The sequence below is a fragment of the Elephantulus edwardii genome, unplaced genomic scaffold (assembly GCF_000299155.1).
Source record: "Elephantulus edwardii isolate Elephantulus edwardi_28Jun2011 unplaced genomic scaffold, EleEdw1.0 scaffold00141, whole genome shotgun sequence".
NCBI lineage: Eukaryota > Metazoa > Chordata > Mammalia > Macroscelidea > Macroscelididae > Elephantulus > Elephantulus edwardii.
Genome location: NW_006399891.1, coordinates 8,001,299 through 8,015,969, shown reverse-complemented (window position 1 = coordinate 8,015,969; position 14,671 = coordinate 8,001,299). Strand labels below are relative to the sequence as shown.

At 49.3% G+C, this 14,671-nt stretch overlaps 1 protein-coding gene across 1 annotated transcript in view; it reads left to right on the top strand.

Moving 5' to 3' along the window:
* The window catches only part of NTNG2 (netrin G2), an 83,901-nt gene extending 76,062 nt beyond the window's left edge, over positions 1-7,839 (top strand). The window contains exons 9-11 of the mRNA XM_006894440.1: positions 1,277-1,304; positions 5,876-5,999; positions 7,716-7,839. Coding sequence (XP_006894502.1) covers positions 1,277-1,304; positions 5,876-5,999; positions 7,716-7,839 — 276 coding nt within the window. The remainder of the gene's footprint in view (positions 1-1,276; positions 1,305-5,875; positions 6,000-7,715) is intronic.
* Positions 7,840-14,671: the final 6,832 nt, after the last annotated feature.

Genomic DNA, 14,671 nt, shown 5'->3' with positions numbered 1-14,671 from the left:
TGCCTGCTGCTGCTGGGGCTGGCCGCCCGCCTGGGCTGCTGAGCCCGCCCGAACGAGCCCCGGCCGCGGAGGCCCAGGGACCGCGAGGGCTGGCGCCCGAGGGAGGCCGGGCAGCAAGAAGGGTGCGGCCCGAGCTGCTCCCAGGTGCTACTCAGCAGAGTCCTCGCCTCTTCCTCCTCCGCAGTGGCACCTGCCCCCACCCCGGCACTGCCCTTCCTCCGCAGCAGGGGACGCTGTGGAGCCCGGGCCCCCAAGGCCTACACTTTTTTATTTTCATTTTTCTATTACCTTACCCTACCCCTTTCTCTATATCTTTTTTAATTTCCGTTTTTCTCTTTATTTCGTTGCTGGCAGTGAGACAGTTGGGGAGCGATGTTGCCCACGCCAACACTCCCAGGTCCTGCCTTCCCAACACACACACTCGACTGTTGCGCTCGCCCCCTGCGCCTGGCCCTGGCTTCCCATCAGCCGGCGGACCTGGAACTCCAGTTGCCTACAACTCTAGTCGCTGACTTGATTCTCTTTTATATTCTTTTCTTTTCCTTTGCAACCCGCCAGACCCCAGGCCCCAGGTGAAGCTTGGTGGCCAAGGAACTCGCTGTCTGGAAAGAAGGGAGGAAGGCGGTTGGGAGGGTTGGAAACTTTGTTTTGTAGAGAACTATTTTTGTTTGTATTAACTGTCTCCTATGAGGAGGGACCACGGGACAGTTGATGGTACATAATCTGACAGAGTAAAAGATCTATTCACTGCTGCCTCCAGGGCCTCTTTTCTTTCTGTGTTGGTGCACACCCTGCTGGTCTGGAGCCTAAAGAGCCAAAATAGGCCTAAAGAAACGATTTCACAACCTACTAGGGTCACTGCTTCCCCTGGTGGAATGTGATTAAAACAAGCAGCCTTCTTCCTTCCCAGTGCGACTTGCCCGGCCCCAAGGCTTGGCTCAAGCATCCCATGTTAGAACTTTATTGAAACTGCAAGATTGTCTCCGCAGGTGACCCACTTCCTAAAAAGAAGATCCAGAGTTCCATGGTGCTTTGTTTTAGCTGTTCTAAAATTTAAAATCCCATCCAAGCTGGACATTGACACTTGGTTGTCATTGTTAAGGGAAGTGAATCAGAGATGGGACCTAGGGGAAGTGGAATCCGATGCTCAGATCTATGAATCTGTTTTGGTGACCACCCAGGATGGCTGTGTTATCTCACACCTTCTGGCTCGAGAACCTCAAGTCAGATATCAAACTACCACATTGGGCTTTCTTCTGCATCTGCCATCTCCCAGTGCCCCCTGGTGGTCAGAGATTACCAAGGTAGGTACATTGTCCCAAAGAGGGGACAATAAAAAGATCAGGTCATCTTCACCTTTCCACTTTTTTCTTCTGGCAATCAAGTAGGAAAGACAGCTGGGAAATTAGAAGTTCTTAAGAATTAGATTCTTCAGCCTACGCTTTGTGGGACTGTGCATCATTCCAAGCCCCCCTTGTGTCTCCAGCCCTTGGGCACACCTCCTATAGTGACTACTGTTTACTCCCCCCTATTTACTTCGGAGCCCCCCTGTGGATTGTGTACAGAACCCCACTTATTCCTCCAGCTCCTGCGGGCTATTAACCCTCTTGCACTGGTTCCTGCCAACTGCATATGCTGTTTCCTCATGGGCAGTTTTGATGTGGTCCCATTCTCAAGTCCCCAGAACAAAGCTAAAACAGTTTTATAAAATGTGTCCTTGGGGATAACAATAACACAGAGAGTGATCAGGGTAGGCATTAGGACTGGATATTTACTGACAATTTCACTACTAGGGCCACCATTTCTGCTGCTTGGATGTCTGTGATTAAAACATGCAGCCCTCTTCTCGGTGCGCCTACCCCGGGCTTGGTCTAGCGTCTTCCCCTCACTGGCTTCCTCTCTTAGTTCCCAACCTGGTAGTGACCAGGATGCAGGGGTCACATCTAGTCCCTAAAGTAAGTGCTCCCTGGGTTAGGACCCCTGGATTCTCTCATCTCCATCCTAACCTGATGCTGTAAATCTTAATGGAAGGGGATTGTCCATTTTTCATCCAAGGAGCCACACTGGTGGATTTGAACCCCTTGAGCAGAATTGCTTTCTGGTTAGTAACAAAATACACTGTGGATTTAAACATAAAAAAAAAATTCAGAATCCCACTTCAAGCTTAAAACTCATTGCTGTTGAGTCAGAACCAAGTTACAGATGATCCCCCATCAGCTCATAGCTGACCCTCTAAAAACCGAAAGGCATGCTGTTCAAATCCACCAGCTGATGGGCAATTTCCTTTTGTATTTATTTCCTCTGAAAACTCGGTAGAGGATCAGCTTTGATATGCGGATGCTCAACATCAACAATAAACTAGTTGTTGTGTGCTGTTGACTTACAGTGACTCTATGTACAACAGCTCCAAAGCCTGCCCTGTCCTAAGCCAGTCTCACTGACTCCAACACACCAACCCCCATTGCTCCTGTACTGTATCAATCCATCTCATCCAGGGTCTTCCTCTCCTGCACTATCCCTCCACCCTTCCAAGAGGAGGATGTCCTCCAAGAATCAGTCCCTCCTGGCCACATGCCCAAAATATGAGAGAGAGCTTCAAAATCCTAGCCTCCGAGGAGAAACTTGGATTCACCCTCTCCAAGATAGACCTATTTGTTTTCTTGAGAGTCCGTGGTATGTTCAAGACTCTACTCTAGCACCACAACTCCAACCCATCAATTCTGTCATCTTTAGTCACTGCCCATCTCTTTGATGCTTAGCTATTAATTTCAAAGACCATGGCCTGGATCAGGCACACCTTGGTCTCTAAACTGACATCATCATTGCTTCTCAGTATTCTGGAAAGGTCGCTGAGAGTGGATTTACCTAATGCAATTAATCTTCTGATTTTCTGACTGCTGGTGCCAACAGTATTAATTGTAACTGTTAACAACCTCAGTCTTCTCCGTCCATCATGATGCTGCCAATTGGCCCAGTGGTGAGAATCCCTTGTCTTCCTAATGTTGAGCTTTAATCCATATGAAGATTACAGTCCTTGACCTTCTGCAGCAAGTGCTCAGGTCCTCCTCAGTTTAAGCCAGCAGGGTTGTGTCATCTACATGACACAGGTTATTGATGAGTTTTCCTCCAATCCTGATGTCATATTTCTCCTCATAAAGCCCAGCCTCCCAAATAATCTGTTCTGCATTTGGATTGAAAAAGTGTGGAGATAGTGCATCAATGACACTAGTAGCTAAAGTAAAAGACATTTCTAGGCATCCTTATGGATGTGGTGGCCTTGTTACACAGATCTGGCCAAAAATAAACTGAGTGATGGTGGTGCTTTCAAAAAGTTCCTTGAAAGCCTCTTCTCCTGCCCTCCCCAAAGCTTCATTATTTTTTTTTTTTAAGGGAAGGGGATCACCTCAGGAATGATGGAGCTGGGAAAGTAGTTGTTTCTCTGATGTCCAGAGAGAGCCAGGGGCATCAGCCCTGGTTGGTGACCTCCACAATTATGTTGTTGTTTGCTGTTATGTACCATTGAGTCAAAACTGACCCATAAAAAAAAAAAAAACTGACCCATAGCCGACCCTCTGGAGGGTTTTCAGAAGCAGGTAATCACACAGGAGGAGACTGCCCATCCTTCTCCCTTGGAGTAACTACTGGATTTGAACTGCATGCTTTCAGGATTGCAGTGCAGTTTCTTATCAATGGGCCACCAGAGCTCCCAGAGGTATGTGGAGGGAAAATAAACCTTGATGTAGTTAAATCACTATCATCTGAGTTGTCAAACTTAACAATACCTAATTGAGTCCACCCAACTGTAAAGCCCTTTGTGTCCACTGAGGCCCAGAGGGACTAGAACTGTTTCCCTCTTTGTCCAGAGCATCTGTCCTGCAGGGTAAGGAGCCCGGGACCTCGCTGCCTGGAACCACTTCTTTCCAGGAACCCCCTCCACCCTCTCTCTCGTTGCTGTTGAGAAAGACCCAACTCGTTGCTGACCCTCCGTTCGGTTTCTGAGGCTGTAAATTGCGCAGAAAGAGACTGCCCATCTTTCTCCGAGGAATCAATCATTGGTGGATTTGAACCACCAGAGATAAACAGCCTTTGGGTTAGTAATGCATCTCTGTACAGACCATGCCACCCTTTCCAGATCAAGACCTTAAAGTGACCAGAGCTGAGGGCAGGCTCACTTCATCCCACTGCTAGAGAAGCACAGACATTGGCCTCAGTTTGTCAACAGCAGCCATCGCTCCTCTCATCATCAAAACACTTCAAAGTATGTTGTTATTGTTGTTGTTGTTATATGCTGTCCAGTCAGAAAAGACACCCCCCCCACCCAGTAGGTTTTCAAAGGCGGCAAATTGTCCGTTCTCCCACTGAGCGACTGGTGGACAAGAACCACCTGCCTTTGGGTTGGCAGGAAAACTCCTGAACATTAAGCCACCAGACCTCTCTAATAAGAGAGAGAGAGACCGTAATAAGTGGTTCATCTTCATCCCCATCCTAGCCGGTCCTCCATGGGGGGGTCCAAGCTGTAAATCACAGGAGGAGATTGCTCATCTCTCTCCCAAGGAGATGGGTTTGAACTACCAGAGACGCTGCACTTTTGAATTAGCAGCAAAACTCCCTGCTGACCATGGCACCCGACAGGAGGTCTGGTGGTGCAGCGGCTAAGCACTCCTCTGCTAAAACAAAGTTGAGTGGTCTGCATGCACCAGTGTCTCCACAGAAGAAAAGACCTGGCAATCGGTTCCCATCAAGACTCCAGCCTAGGAAATCCTAGGAGGTGCCGTGTCATGCACTGTGAGTCCTAACAGACTCGCTGGCAAACAGTAAACAGATGAAAAAGAAAGCATAAAAATAAGGACAAAAAAGACAAATAAGGGGGTTGTTCGTTCACACCATGCGTTCACACCATGGTCCCTGGGTGAAGACAGGGCTTCACCAGTCCACATCCCACCCCCGCCACTCCCCTTGGCATCCCGGGGTGGGGGCTTCTATAGAAGACGTAGGAGGAGGATAGGGCTTCAGTGGGTGCCCGATTTGTCCTCCCTGACCTTTCTCACTGGCCTGTGCTGTGTCAGCTTCCCCGGGACTGCTCTTGGAGGAGCGAGGGCCAGGGAGGAGGAGCGCACTGTAAATCAGAGTGACAGTCCCGGGCCCTAGGGACACAGCTCAGGCCCTGACCTCAGCCCAGAGGGTGGCACGAAAGTGGCCAGTGGCCATTTGGAAAACTCTGACATCTGAGTAGCACTGAGAAGGAGAAAGTAAGGTTAGCGAGGCAGAGCTCACAGTCCAGCATCCTTGGTCCCGAGAGCTCGTGCTCTGAGGCCTGATTCTGAGAGGCGAAGGGGAAACGTTCCCATTTTACAGCTCGGATGACACTGTGGTTGATGAGTCCCAGCTATGCCTACCCAAGGTTGTTTTCAATCTACCCTTCACTCTAAGATGGGTGTTGTCAGCCTTGGGGTCACTGATAGTGGAGCCTGGAGGCTTCCTTGCTGTGGGGACCACTGCAGAACAGTTAATGATGTTCCTAGCCTCTACCCACTAGATGCCAGTAGCAAGCCTCCCTTGGCCAAGGGGTGACAACCCCAAAGGTCTCCAGATACCGCAAAAATGGGGGTCAAATTTCCCCAGGTTCCCCACTCTTGGCTTTAGGAGAAAAGCATTGTTCTTGCCATTTATAGGCTGGAAGGTGGAGGCTTGATTGAAGGAGGAGTGACTTGCCCTAGCAGAGACCTAGACAGAACCCAGGGAAGTTCAGTGTTAAGCTCCAGGCCAGGCAGCCTGGGCACAGGGGGCAGACATCCCCCAAGGATGGGTCTGCAGCTCCTCCCACCCCTGCCCTCCGCCAGCACCCTGCCTGCTCCTGCCCCCCTTGCCCCTGCAGTGGAGTCTGTCAACAGGAACCCTGGGGAGCCCGGCTTCATCCAAATGGCCCTGGCTGTCAGGGGAAAGGCCTCCCCATACGCCCCTCACAGCAGCCATGCCCCCACCCTGGCCCCTCTAAATAAGCAAGTTCTGCTGCATTGGCATTTTCTGCGATGGCTGCCATGCATTATAGTTCTGAAGCATTTATGGGGGACTGGGGAACAGCCTTTCGCATCCCCAGGCAGGTCTGGGTGAGCAGGGCTGAGAGGGGCTCACCCTATTGCCTCTATCCCATTGTGAGCCAGTCCCCCACCCCCACCCTGAGGGACTGAGGGACCGCCAAACTCCCCCTCACTCATCTTGGGCCAGAAGAGTTAAGGGGAAAGGTCCAGGGAAGAGAAGAGCTTGCTTTATTTATTTTTCCTTTTAAAACACAAATCACAACTGCAGGAAGATTAGAACTAGAGAAAAGCAAAATAATAATATTTTTAAATTAAAATAATCCACTAGTCTCCATCCAGAGCTAATAACTATTAATATTATCTGAAATATTTGCCTATATTTCTAGTGTATATGTACAGATATGTCTAAGTATATCTAGTATTTTTCCATAAAATAAACCCGTTCACAGACCGCCCCACCACCCTCCCCAGCAGCATTTGAATCCTTGAGCTAAGTAAGCATTTTGGTGTCCCTAGATAGTACAAATGATTAATATGCTTGGCTACTTACAGAAAGGTTGGTGGTTCAAGTCCACCTCAGAGACATCTCAGAAGAAAGGCCTGATTTTACACACACACACACACACACACACACACACACACACACACACACACCCCAGAAAGGTGAGCTACTGAAAAATCAGCCATGGATAGTCTCCTGGATGGAGCTCTGCTCTGAGACATGTTGGGCTGATGTGAATGAGAATGACCCAACAGCAACTGGTTATGGTTGTTGTTCTAAAGTTTTGGGTCTATTTCTTGCTAACAATGTGCTGAGACTCTGCACTCCTTTTTCACAAGGTCTTCCATATGACCCAGTAAAGATCTTTATAAATGTACCCATTTTATAGCTCAGAACACAGACATTCCAAAAGAATTTTGATCAAGGATCTTAGCTGCAAGTGTCCAAAGATCAAGCTGGGTGATTGAAGCAGATTATTAGAAGGATCTTAAGACCCCCAGACACATGTTGGAAGAACACAGCAGATGCTGGAAAACCAAGAACAACCAGGGTGGGCCAGAGAGCTGCTGCAGACACACCACAGACTTGGACGCAGCCCTGGCACCAGCCTCCCTAGCAGAACTGCCTCTAGCTGGCCTCCCTCAGGCCCTCAACTACATGCCCACACTCTGGTGTTCAGCGCGTCCGCGTCCCAACCATCAAGGGAGGGGGGAGTTCTTCCCTCAACCAGAGGAAGGGGATAAGGTTGCTGTCAGCCGAAAAAATGAATGTAACACAAGAGAGGGTGGTTAAGTTGTCCAGAGACACACAGGCAGGAAGAGGCAAAGCCCAGTATTCAAACCAGGTCTCTGGAATGCAGAAGCCCAAGCTTGTAAACACCGGCCCACACAGCCATATACTCCTCCTCCCCACTTTTTTTAACAATAATATTAATAAACCTTATTCACATCCTTCTTTAGTCTGCTTTATAAAATCAAGTCCTGAATATCAAAGGAAGTCTTTTAAAATGAAAAAGCACCGAAAACTCCTCCTACATTGGTTTGCCGGCTGCTTGCCCTCTCTACCACGCAAAGCAGGGGGATGCCAGCTCTTGCAGGGCCGTATACTAGCATCACTGCCTCTTGCTTATCTAGCCTGTCCCCTGGGACCCTGTGGCCATGTTTCTGGTGGCACAGAAGGCCTGTGATCCTGAAGGGCAGGTCCAAGGAGGGCAGTCTGCAGGAAGGCCGGGTGGGTTCACCTCCAGGCACCCCGGCTCCAAATGGCATCTGGCCAGAGGAAGTTGCCTTTGCTGACTGAGCAGGTGGCCCTTAGGACCCAGCCAGGAGCAGCTGGCAGTGCAAGGCCTGTCCAACATTCCCCCCACCCCCACTCCCAGCTGACCCATGGTGCACATTCCCCCTCCCCAGTGCAGGGGGTGGGGAGGGGCAGCTCCAAAGAGTTCGTTAAGGGAGAAGCCTCTGGAATCAGGACATCTGGGTTTGAAGCTGACCCCAACCCCCTACTAGCAATAAGAGTTTAGGCAAGTTATTCAGGCTCTCTGCCTCAGTTTCCTTATCTGTCAAGAGTGCTGTTAAATAGTACCTACATTAATGGGTTATTGTGAGAATTGAGTTAATAGGTGTAAAGAGTTTAGAGAGCCCCTGGCACAAAGTTAGCCATCAATAAGTGCTAGTTTTTGTTGCCACTCCAGTGCCTCTCTCCCCCCCCCCAACCCTTGGGAAGTGGGTGCAGATTCCTTCAAATAGCTTTCCCTTCCTCCTTCCTCCCTCCTCCCCTCACCCTCTTCTATCCTCTTTCCTCCCTCCTCTCGCCTCCCTTCTTCCCTTCACCCTCTTCCCTCCTCCTTCCCCCCCTTCCACCTTCCTGTATCTCTCCTCTCTCCTCTCCCTTCTTTCCTTCTCCCCCTTTTCCTCATCCAATACACATTTGAGAACCTTGCCACACACACCCCTAACCCTGGGGCTCCCAGCCAGGCAAGCAGAGTCCCTGTCCTCCCAGGAGGCTGCTCTTCTGCTCCGCCCACCTTAATCAAGCAGATTTGGGGCTGTTTCTGCAAATGAGCTGCCAAGACTTCTGTGCCAATAAGAAGGACCAGGAAGATTCCAGAGGTCCCTATCTCCCCACCTCATCTCATCTGGCCTTTGGGCTCATCACTGGGTGCCATCTAGTCAGTTACAACTCACAGTTACCGCTCCCCCATCAGGTTTCTGAGGATGTAAGTCATAATGAGAGAAGACCACCCATCCTTCTCCCTCAGAACCACTGCTGGATCCAAACTGGGGGAGCCCCAGCCTTGTGGCCACCAGATGAAAATTTTCCTCCCAGGCCCAGCCGCCTCCTCCCCTTCCCCCTCTGCCCACAGAGGGTTTGAGGGTTAGGGAAGGAAGGACTAGGAATAAAGAAAGGCTCTCTGGGCTCAAGGGAAGGTGTGTGGGGGAACATTCAGAGCCCAGAGAATGGCAGTATTAGATGCAATGCAAAGGGCATTGACATAAGGCACCTGCCACAGCTGACAGGACTCCTCAGACGAGGCCATTGCCTTGGGGGGGGGCTTCCAGAGAAGGAGAGTGAACTGCTCAGGAAAGAGGCAGAAGTGGGGCAGCATGGAGAGGTGCAGGACCAGTGCAGGAGTGGGGTGTGAGGTGAGGAGCCAGGAGAGGCCTTCAGGGAGGTGCTGGCAGGGTGCTTATGATAAATAAGGACTTGGTCTTGATTCTAAGAGCAAGGGTAAGCCATCTGGGGTTTGTGGCAGGGGGCAGGGTCCTGGAAATGCAAGGTGGTCAATTTTGGCCGAGGGATAGCAAAGCAGGGCCTGGATGTTAGATCTTGAGCAGGCTCCTGAGGATCCCAGAGAAGGGTTCTCCATCTCCAGTACTTCAAGTACCTCAGAAGAAAGGCCTGATAAACATCCAGGAAGATTACAGTCACGAAGATGCAATGGAGCAGTTCTACTCTGTACCACATGGCTAGGGTTGCCATCAGTAGGAATAGGCTTGATGGCGACAGGTTTAGTTCTGGATTTGGCCTCTCTGGGTCATACCTAGGGGAACCAAGCAGAGACCCACAGTCGGTCCCTTAACCAGCAGCCTGAATGCTCCTCAGGCGGCTGCCAGGGGCCTAAGTGCTGAGCGGGATGCAGCAGGTGCACTCCCACCCACGACCACGGGGGGCAGCGCTGTGCCACATGCAGTGACCCTTGAGTGTCCACGGATTGCACGCTGTGCAAGGGCGCTTGGTCAAGGGGCAAGTGGAGCCTGACATCCAATCCATCCTTCGCTCTTCAAACCATGTGCCCGGGTATAGGCAGTGTCCTCCTGAAGAAAGAGGTGCCATGTGGGCGGGCTGGGCAGAGACGCACAGACAAGCAACAAGCAGTGAAATGTTCTCAGAGCCTTAGGAGTAAACTTGCCGAGTGTGTTAGCAAAGGTTAACAAAGTCTTCATAAGCTAGAATGAGCTCTTCAATATGGTTCTTGAAAGCGAGAATCCAGAGTCCTATGAGGCTTGATTGCCTTATGAGTCCTATCCCTCCAAGTACCACTCCAGCGGGGAACCTGGCACAGACAACACAGGAGTAGAGCTATAATCCCTGCTTCCTCGGCTTCATAAGCATCTGCCACTAGTTTGGTGTCATTAACGTCATTTAGTTTGTTGTAGTATATCTGAGGTCTCCGAGTAGGACAAATTATTTTTCCTTCCACTGATAATCTAAAAGTTGGGCAGTTCTAATGCATTCAGTGGTGCCAATCTACTTCTATAAAACGATAGTCACTGGCAAGTCCACGCAGAACAGCTCTCTTAGCATGCAGGGAGTGCCCCAGCCTCAGCCTTCATCCAGACAAAGAATTGAGCAGTGTGGGAGACCACAAGGAGGGTCAGAGGTGCCAGAGGGTGGACAGTAATTTCAGAGGCTTTTAACAAAGTTGCTACTCAGCGCTACCGCCTCAGAGACTTTAATGGCTGCCAAGTTTAGGGACTTCCAGCTTGCAGAGAAAGAAGATGTGGAAAAGAGAGTGGAGGTGAAAGTAGAGGTAATTTATTAGAGAAAGAGTGAGTACATTCCAAAGAAGGGACTGGGTTCCACTCCAAAAGGAAAGGGGTGTGATGGAGGGGACATTGGGACACTGGGCACGAGCTTGAGTGGCCAGTCTTCCCCCTCCTGGGGCATGCTTTATGCAAAGCAGGTGAGTGGTGTTTGCACCAGTGGGATGATGTTGGGAGTTCCCACTCCAATTAGCTGCTTGTGGTGTCCCAGAAGCCCTCGTCCATGACATACTACTTAGGTTGACTACCTTTGGCTCTTTGTTTATTTTTAATCTTGTATGTGCTCACACTGTGCTCTAACAGCTTGACAAGGTCCAGCTGAAACTGGAAGACACTCTATGGCTTTAACTTTACCCTTCATCTCCTACGCTTTTGCCCCAGAATTATTTCATTACTATCCAACTCCTAAGTTCTAGTCTTAAAAACATGAGGCTGCCATGCGCCAGAATTGACTCAGTAGCTAGTCATTCGGTTTGGTACACGATCTATGTGATGAGTATTTGCTTTAACAGATTTATTGGCTTATATCTTTGCAGGGGCTAGACCTACATACACGTGCAATGTGGGGTTCGCAGAACTGCCACGTTTGCGTTGCCAAAGAGGATTCAGACGTGGCCTACCCTTCACCGGCTCTTACATGGTACTTACGGAGAGAGGGTTCAGGCTGAGTTCTCACATGAGACCTATAACGGTGCTACTAATAAACCTCCAAGCAAGGAAACAGATTCAGAAAGCTTTTCCCAAAGACAGAGCCAGAGTCAGAACGGGGGCTGCCGGCCTCTGGAGCCTAGGACTGGGCTTCGCCAGCAAACTCATGCTATTCAAGTAACTCAACCCCTCTGCAAACTGTTTATTTGAGGTGCACAAGCTCACATTCTCTTAGAAAGCACACCATAATTGTATCTGCTGCTAGCAGCAGAGCCACTTACTCAATTTTGCTTCTCGCACAGTCACCACCAAGACTTTCTCCCTTAAAGAATGAGGAACAGCATGAAGGCGCTCTATGGGGTCCACAGAGGTCCAGGAGAACACAGTGGGCGAGTAATCCACGTGCAATGCAGCTCTCACACTTTCCCAAGACCCACAGTTCAGACTTCTTTTCTATCAGAGTCCATCATTACCCAGCGGGTGTGAATGAAAGAAATGTACTGTCCCTGTAGCGGAGCTCTTGTGTACTCTGCTCTCTGTTGAAAAACAAAACCAACCACAAACTCAACCCGTACAAAACAACAAAAACCACAAAAACCCCGATGCTATTTGCAAGAACCCACTGTCTATAAAATGATCAGCTTTCTCTTTGCTCGGTGAACACAGGGCAGCAGCACCAAGTCTCTGAACCGTCCGGCTGGGGCTGCAGGTGGAATCCTACCCCCTGGATGGTGCAGGTCCCATACAGGGGGTGAGGAGGGCAGGAGCAGGCAGAGCACTGCCTTGCTAGTGGCGAGCTGGACTCGCCCCCAGGCATTTGGGGCACCCTGGCCTGGGGCAGTGATATCCTGATGCTTGCTGTGTGCCCGATGGGCAGGTTTTGGGGGTAGAGGGGGGCAATGCCTGCTGCATGCAATGTCTAGGGCAGACACTCTGTAGGGTGTGCTGCATACACCTCTCTGGCTATTCCTTTAACAAATTTCTCCCGACTATACTGAGCTGACACCCCCCCCCCCGCAAAGAGCCCAATCTACAATTGTTTTATGGGGACTCCACACCGGGGCCCACTGCCCCCAGCATCTCCCAGGGTCCCTGGGCAGGAAATCAGAAGACCTTGGCTAACACTGACTGTGTTCCAAAGGAGCCAGCAGGGACGCTTTGAAAACAGGGAATGGGTAAATAACTGGTGGTGGTTTCTTTAAAGCAAGATTCCTTGGTGCTATAATAGTTAAGGGCTTAGCTGCTAACCTGGTGGTCAGTGGTTCAAGCTCACCAGCCTCTCCATGGGAACAAGATGTGGGACGAATCTTTGCAGTCTTGAAAACCCTATGAGGCAGTTTCCACCCTGTCCTGAAGGGTCTCTAAGGCCTCGGTGTCAACTCGATGGCCACTCGATTGTGGATTTGTTATTCTTTAAAGCAAATTTATTTCTATTACAAAAAGAATCTATACTATAGAAAACTGTTTTGGAAATATGGGGGGACACTACCAAACAACTGCATCAAGAATAAAAATTGCTACTCAGATCTAACCCTTAATGTTTTCAGGGGATGTTCTTCTAGGCTTTTCCTATTTGAGAAGAAAAAAAACCCCACAAAAAAACAAAACACATGCATACAGAAATACAAATGCAGCTTCCCACCCCAGTTGCGGACAGAGTTGTGCGGAGGTGCAGACCCTGGTGCATTCAAGATTCTGCTCCTCCTGTAACCCACCGCCGTGGCAGAGGAAGGCATTGCTGCTGTAGGTGTAATTAATACCGCTTTACAAGAGGTGCTGAAGGCCACCTTCATCCAAGATGGCCTAGCACGTGGAATCCGCCGAGCTGTCAAAGCCTCAGACGAGCGCCAAGCCCATCTTTGTGTGCGTGCTTGCATCCAACTGTAATGTGTCTGTGTGTGTCCAGTTAGTAGAGGCCTTTTGGGCTGATTACTAAATCAACCTGATAAAAGTTAATAAGAAACAGGGAGGGGGGGTCCTCTGCAAAACTGATGGAGAAGGAAAGACCCGCAAAGTGACTGGCTGCGGTTGTGTAGTAAGGACTATGGCAAAGAATCTCATGTCATTGAAGAGTATTTCAAATGCAAGAAATTAAACCAACTTAGCATTTGTGGGGGGGGGGAAATATACATGTTGTTAGTTGAGTACGACACATAGTAACCCTACAAACAACAGATCTGAATCCTGCACCATTCTCACACTTCCTGATACATTAGAGTTCATTGCAGCAGTCATTGTCAGTACACCCGGTTGAGGGCCTTTCTGTCCTTTGACGTCCCTCTACCTTGCCAAGCATTATGTCCCTCTCTAAGAAATAGCGTCTCCTAGCAACATGCTTAAAAATATGTGAGAGAAGCTTCAACATCTTTGCCTCCAAGGAGCATACCGGATGTACTTTCTTGAAGACATATTTTGTTTGTTCTTTTGGCAGTTCATGGGATGTTCAGTGCTCTTCTCCAACATACACACCCCCAGCAGCCCTGTGCACAACAGATGAAGCAATGCCCAATTCCACACCATTTCTACTGTGTGCTTAATCCCATTGTTGGAATCACTGTGTTAGTTCATCTCACTGAAGATTTCTGTTGACTCTCTTCCAAGCAAGATGTCCTTCTCCAGTGACTGGCTCCTTTTGATCATACAAAGCATATAAGAGGAAGTTTCACCATCCTTGCTTCTAAAGCAGCACTCTGGCTGCACGTCAAGACAGAACTGTTTGGCCTTTCGGGGCATCCATGGCATAGTCAAGATTCGTCATTAACACCACACTTCAAATATATTGATTCTTTGATCTTATTCATTGTTCAACTTTCAAACACATGAGGCCATTTAAAATATTATGGCTGAGGTGAGGTCCTGGGCTTGGTCTGTAAATGGACATCCTTGGTTTTTAGTACTCCAAAACTTGGCAGATTTGCCTAATGCAATGTCATTTTTCTTTTTTTGTTTTTGCCTTCCCCCCCCCCCCGCCCCGTGTACCGTCAAATCGGATCCAACTGGCACAGGAGATTGCCCGTCCTTCCACAGTGGGGCATATGGTAGATTCAAACCGCGCCTTCAGATTGCAGCAAAGCTTCTTGCCACTAGGCCACCAGAGCTCCCTGTCATTTGATTTCTTGACTTGTGTTTCCATGGCTGTCAATCATGGATCCTTGTAAAATTAAACCCTTGACAATTCCAATCTTTTCTCCATTCAGCATGGTATTGTTTACTGTTCCAGATGTGAGGACATTTTCTCCCTTTATGTTTAAATCATATTTCAGTTAATAGATGCTGCCCTGGACGTGCTCACCAAGTTGTGCCAAGAAATCTGGAGAATGACCACTTGGCCAACTAACTGACTGAAAGAGATCGATATTTGTTCCTATCCCAAAGAAAGGTGACCCAACAGAATGTGGAAACTACAGAACAATCTCACTGATTTCACATGCAAGCAA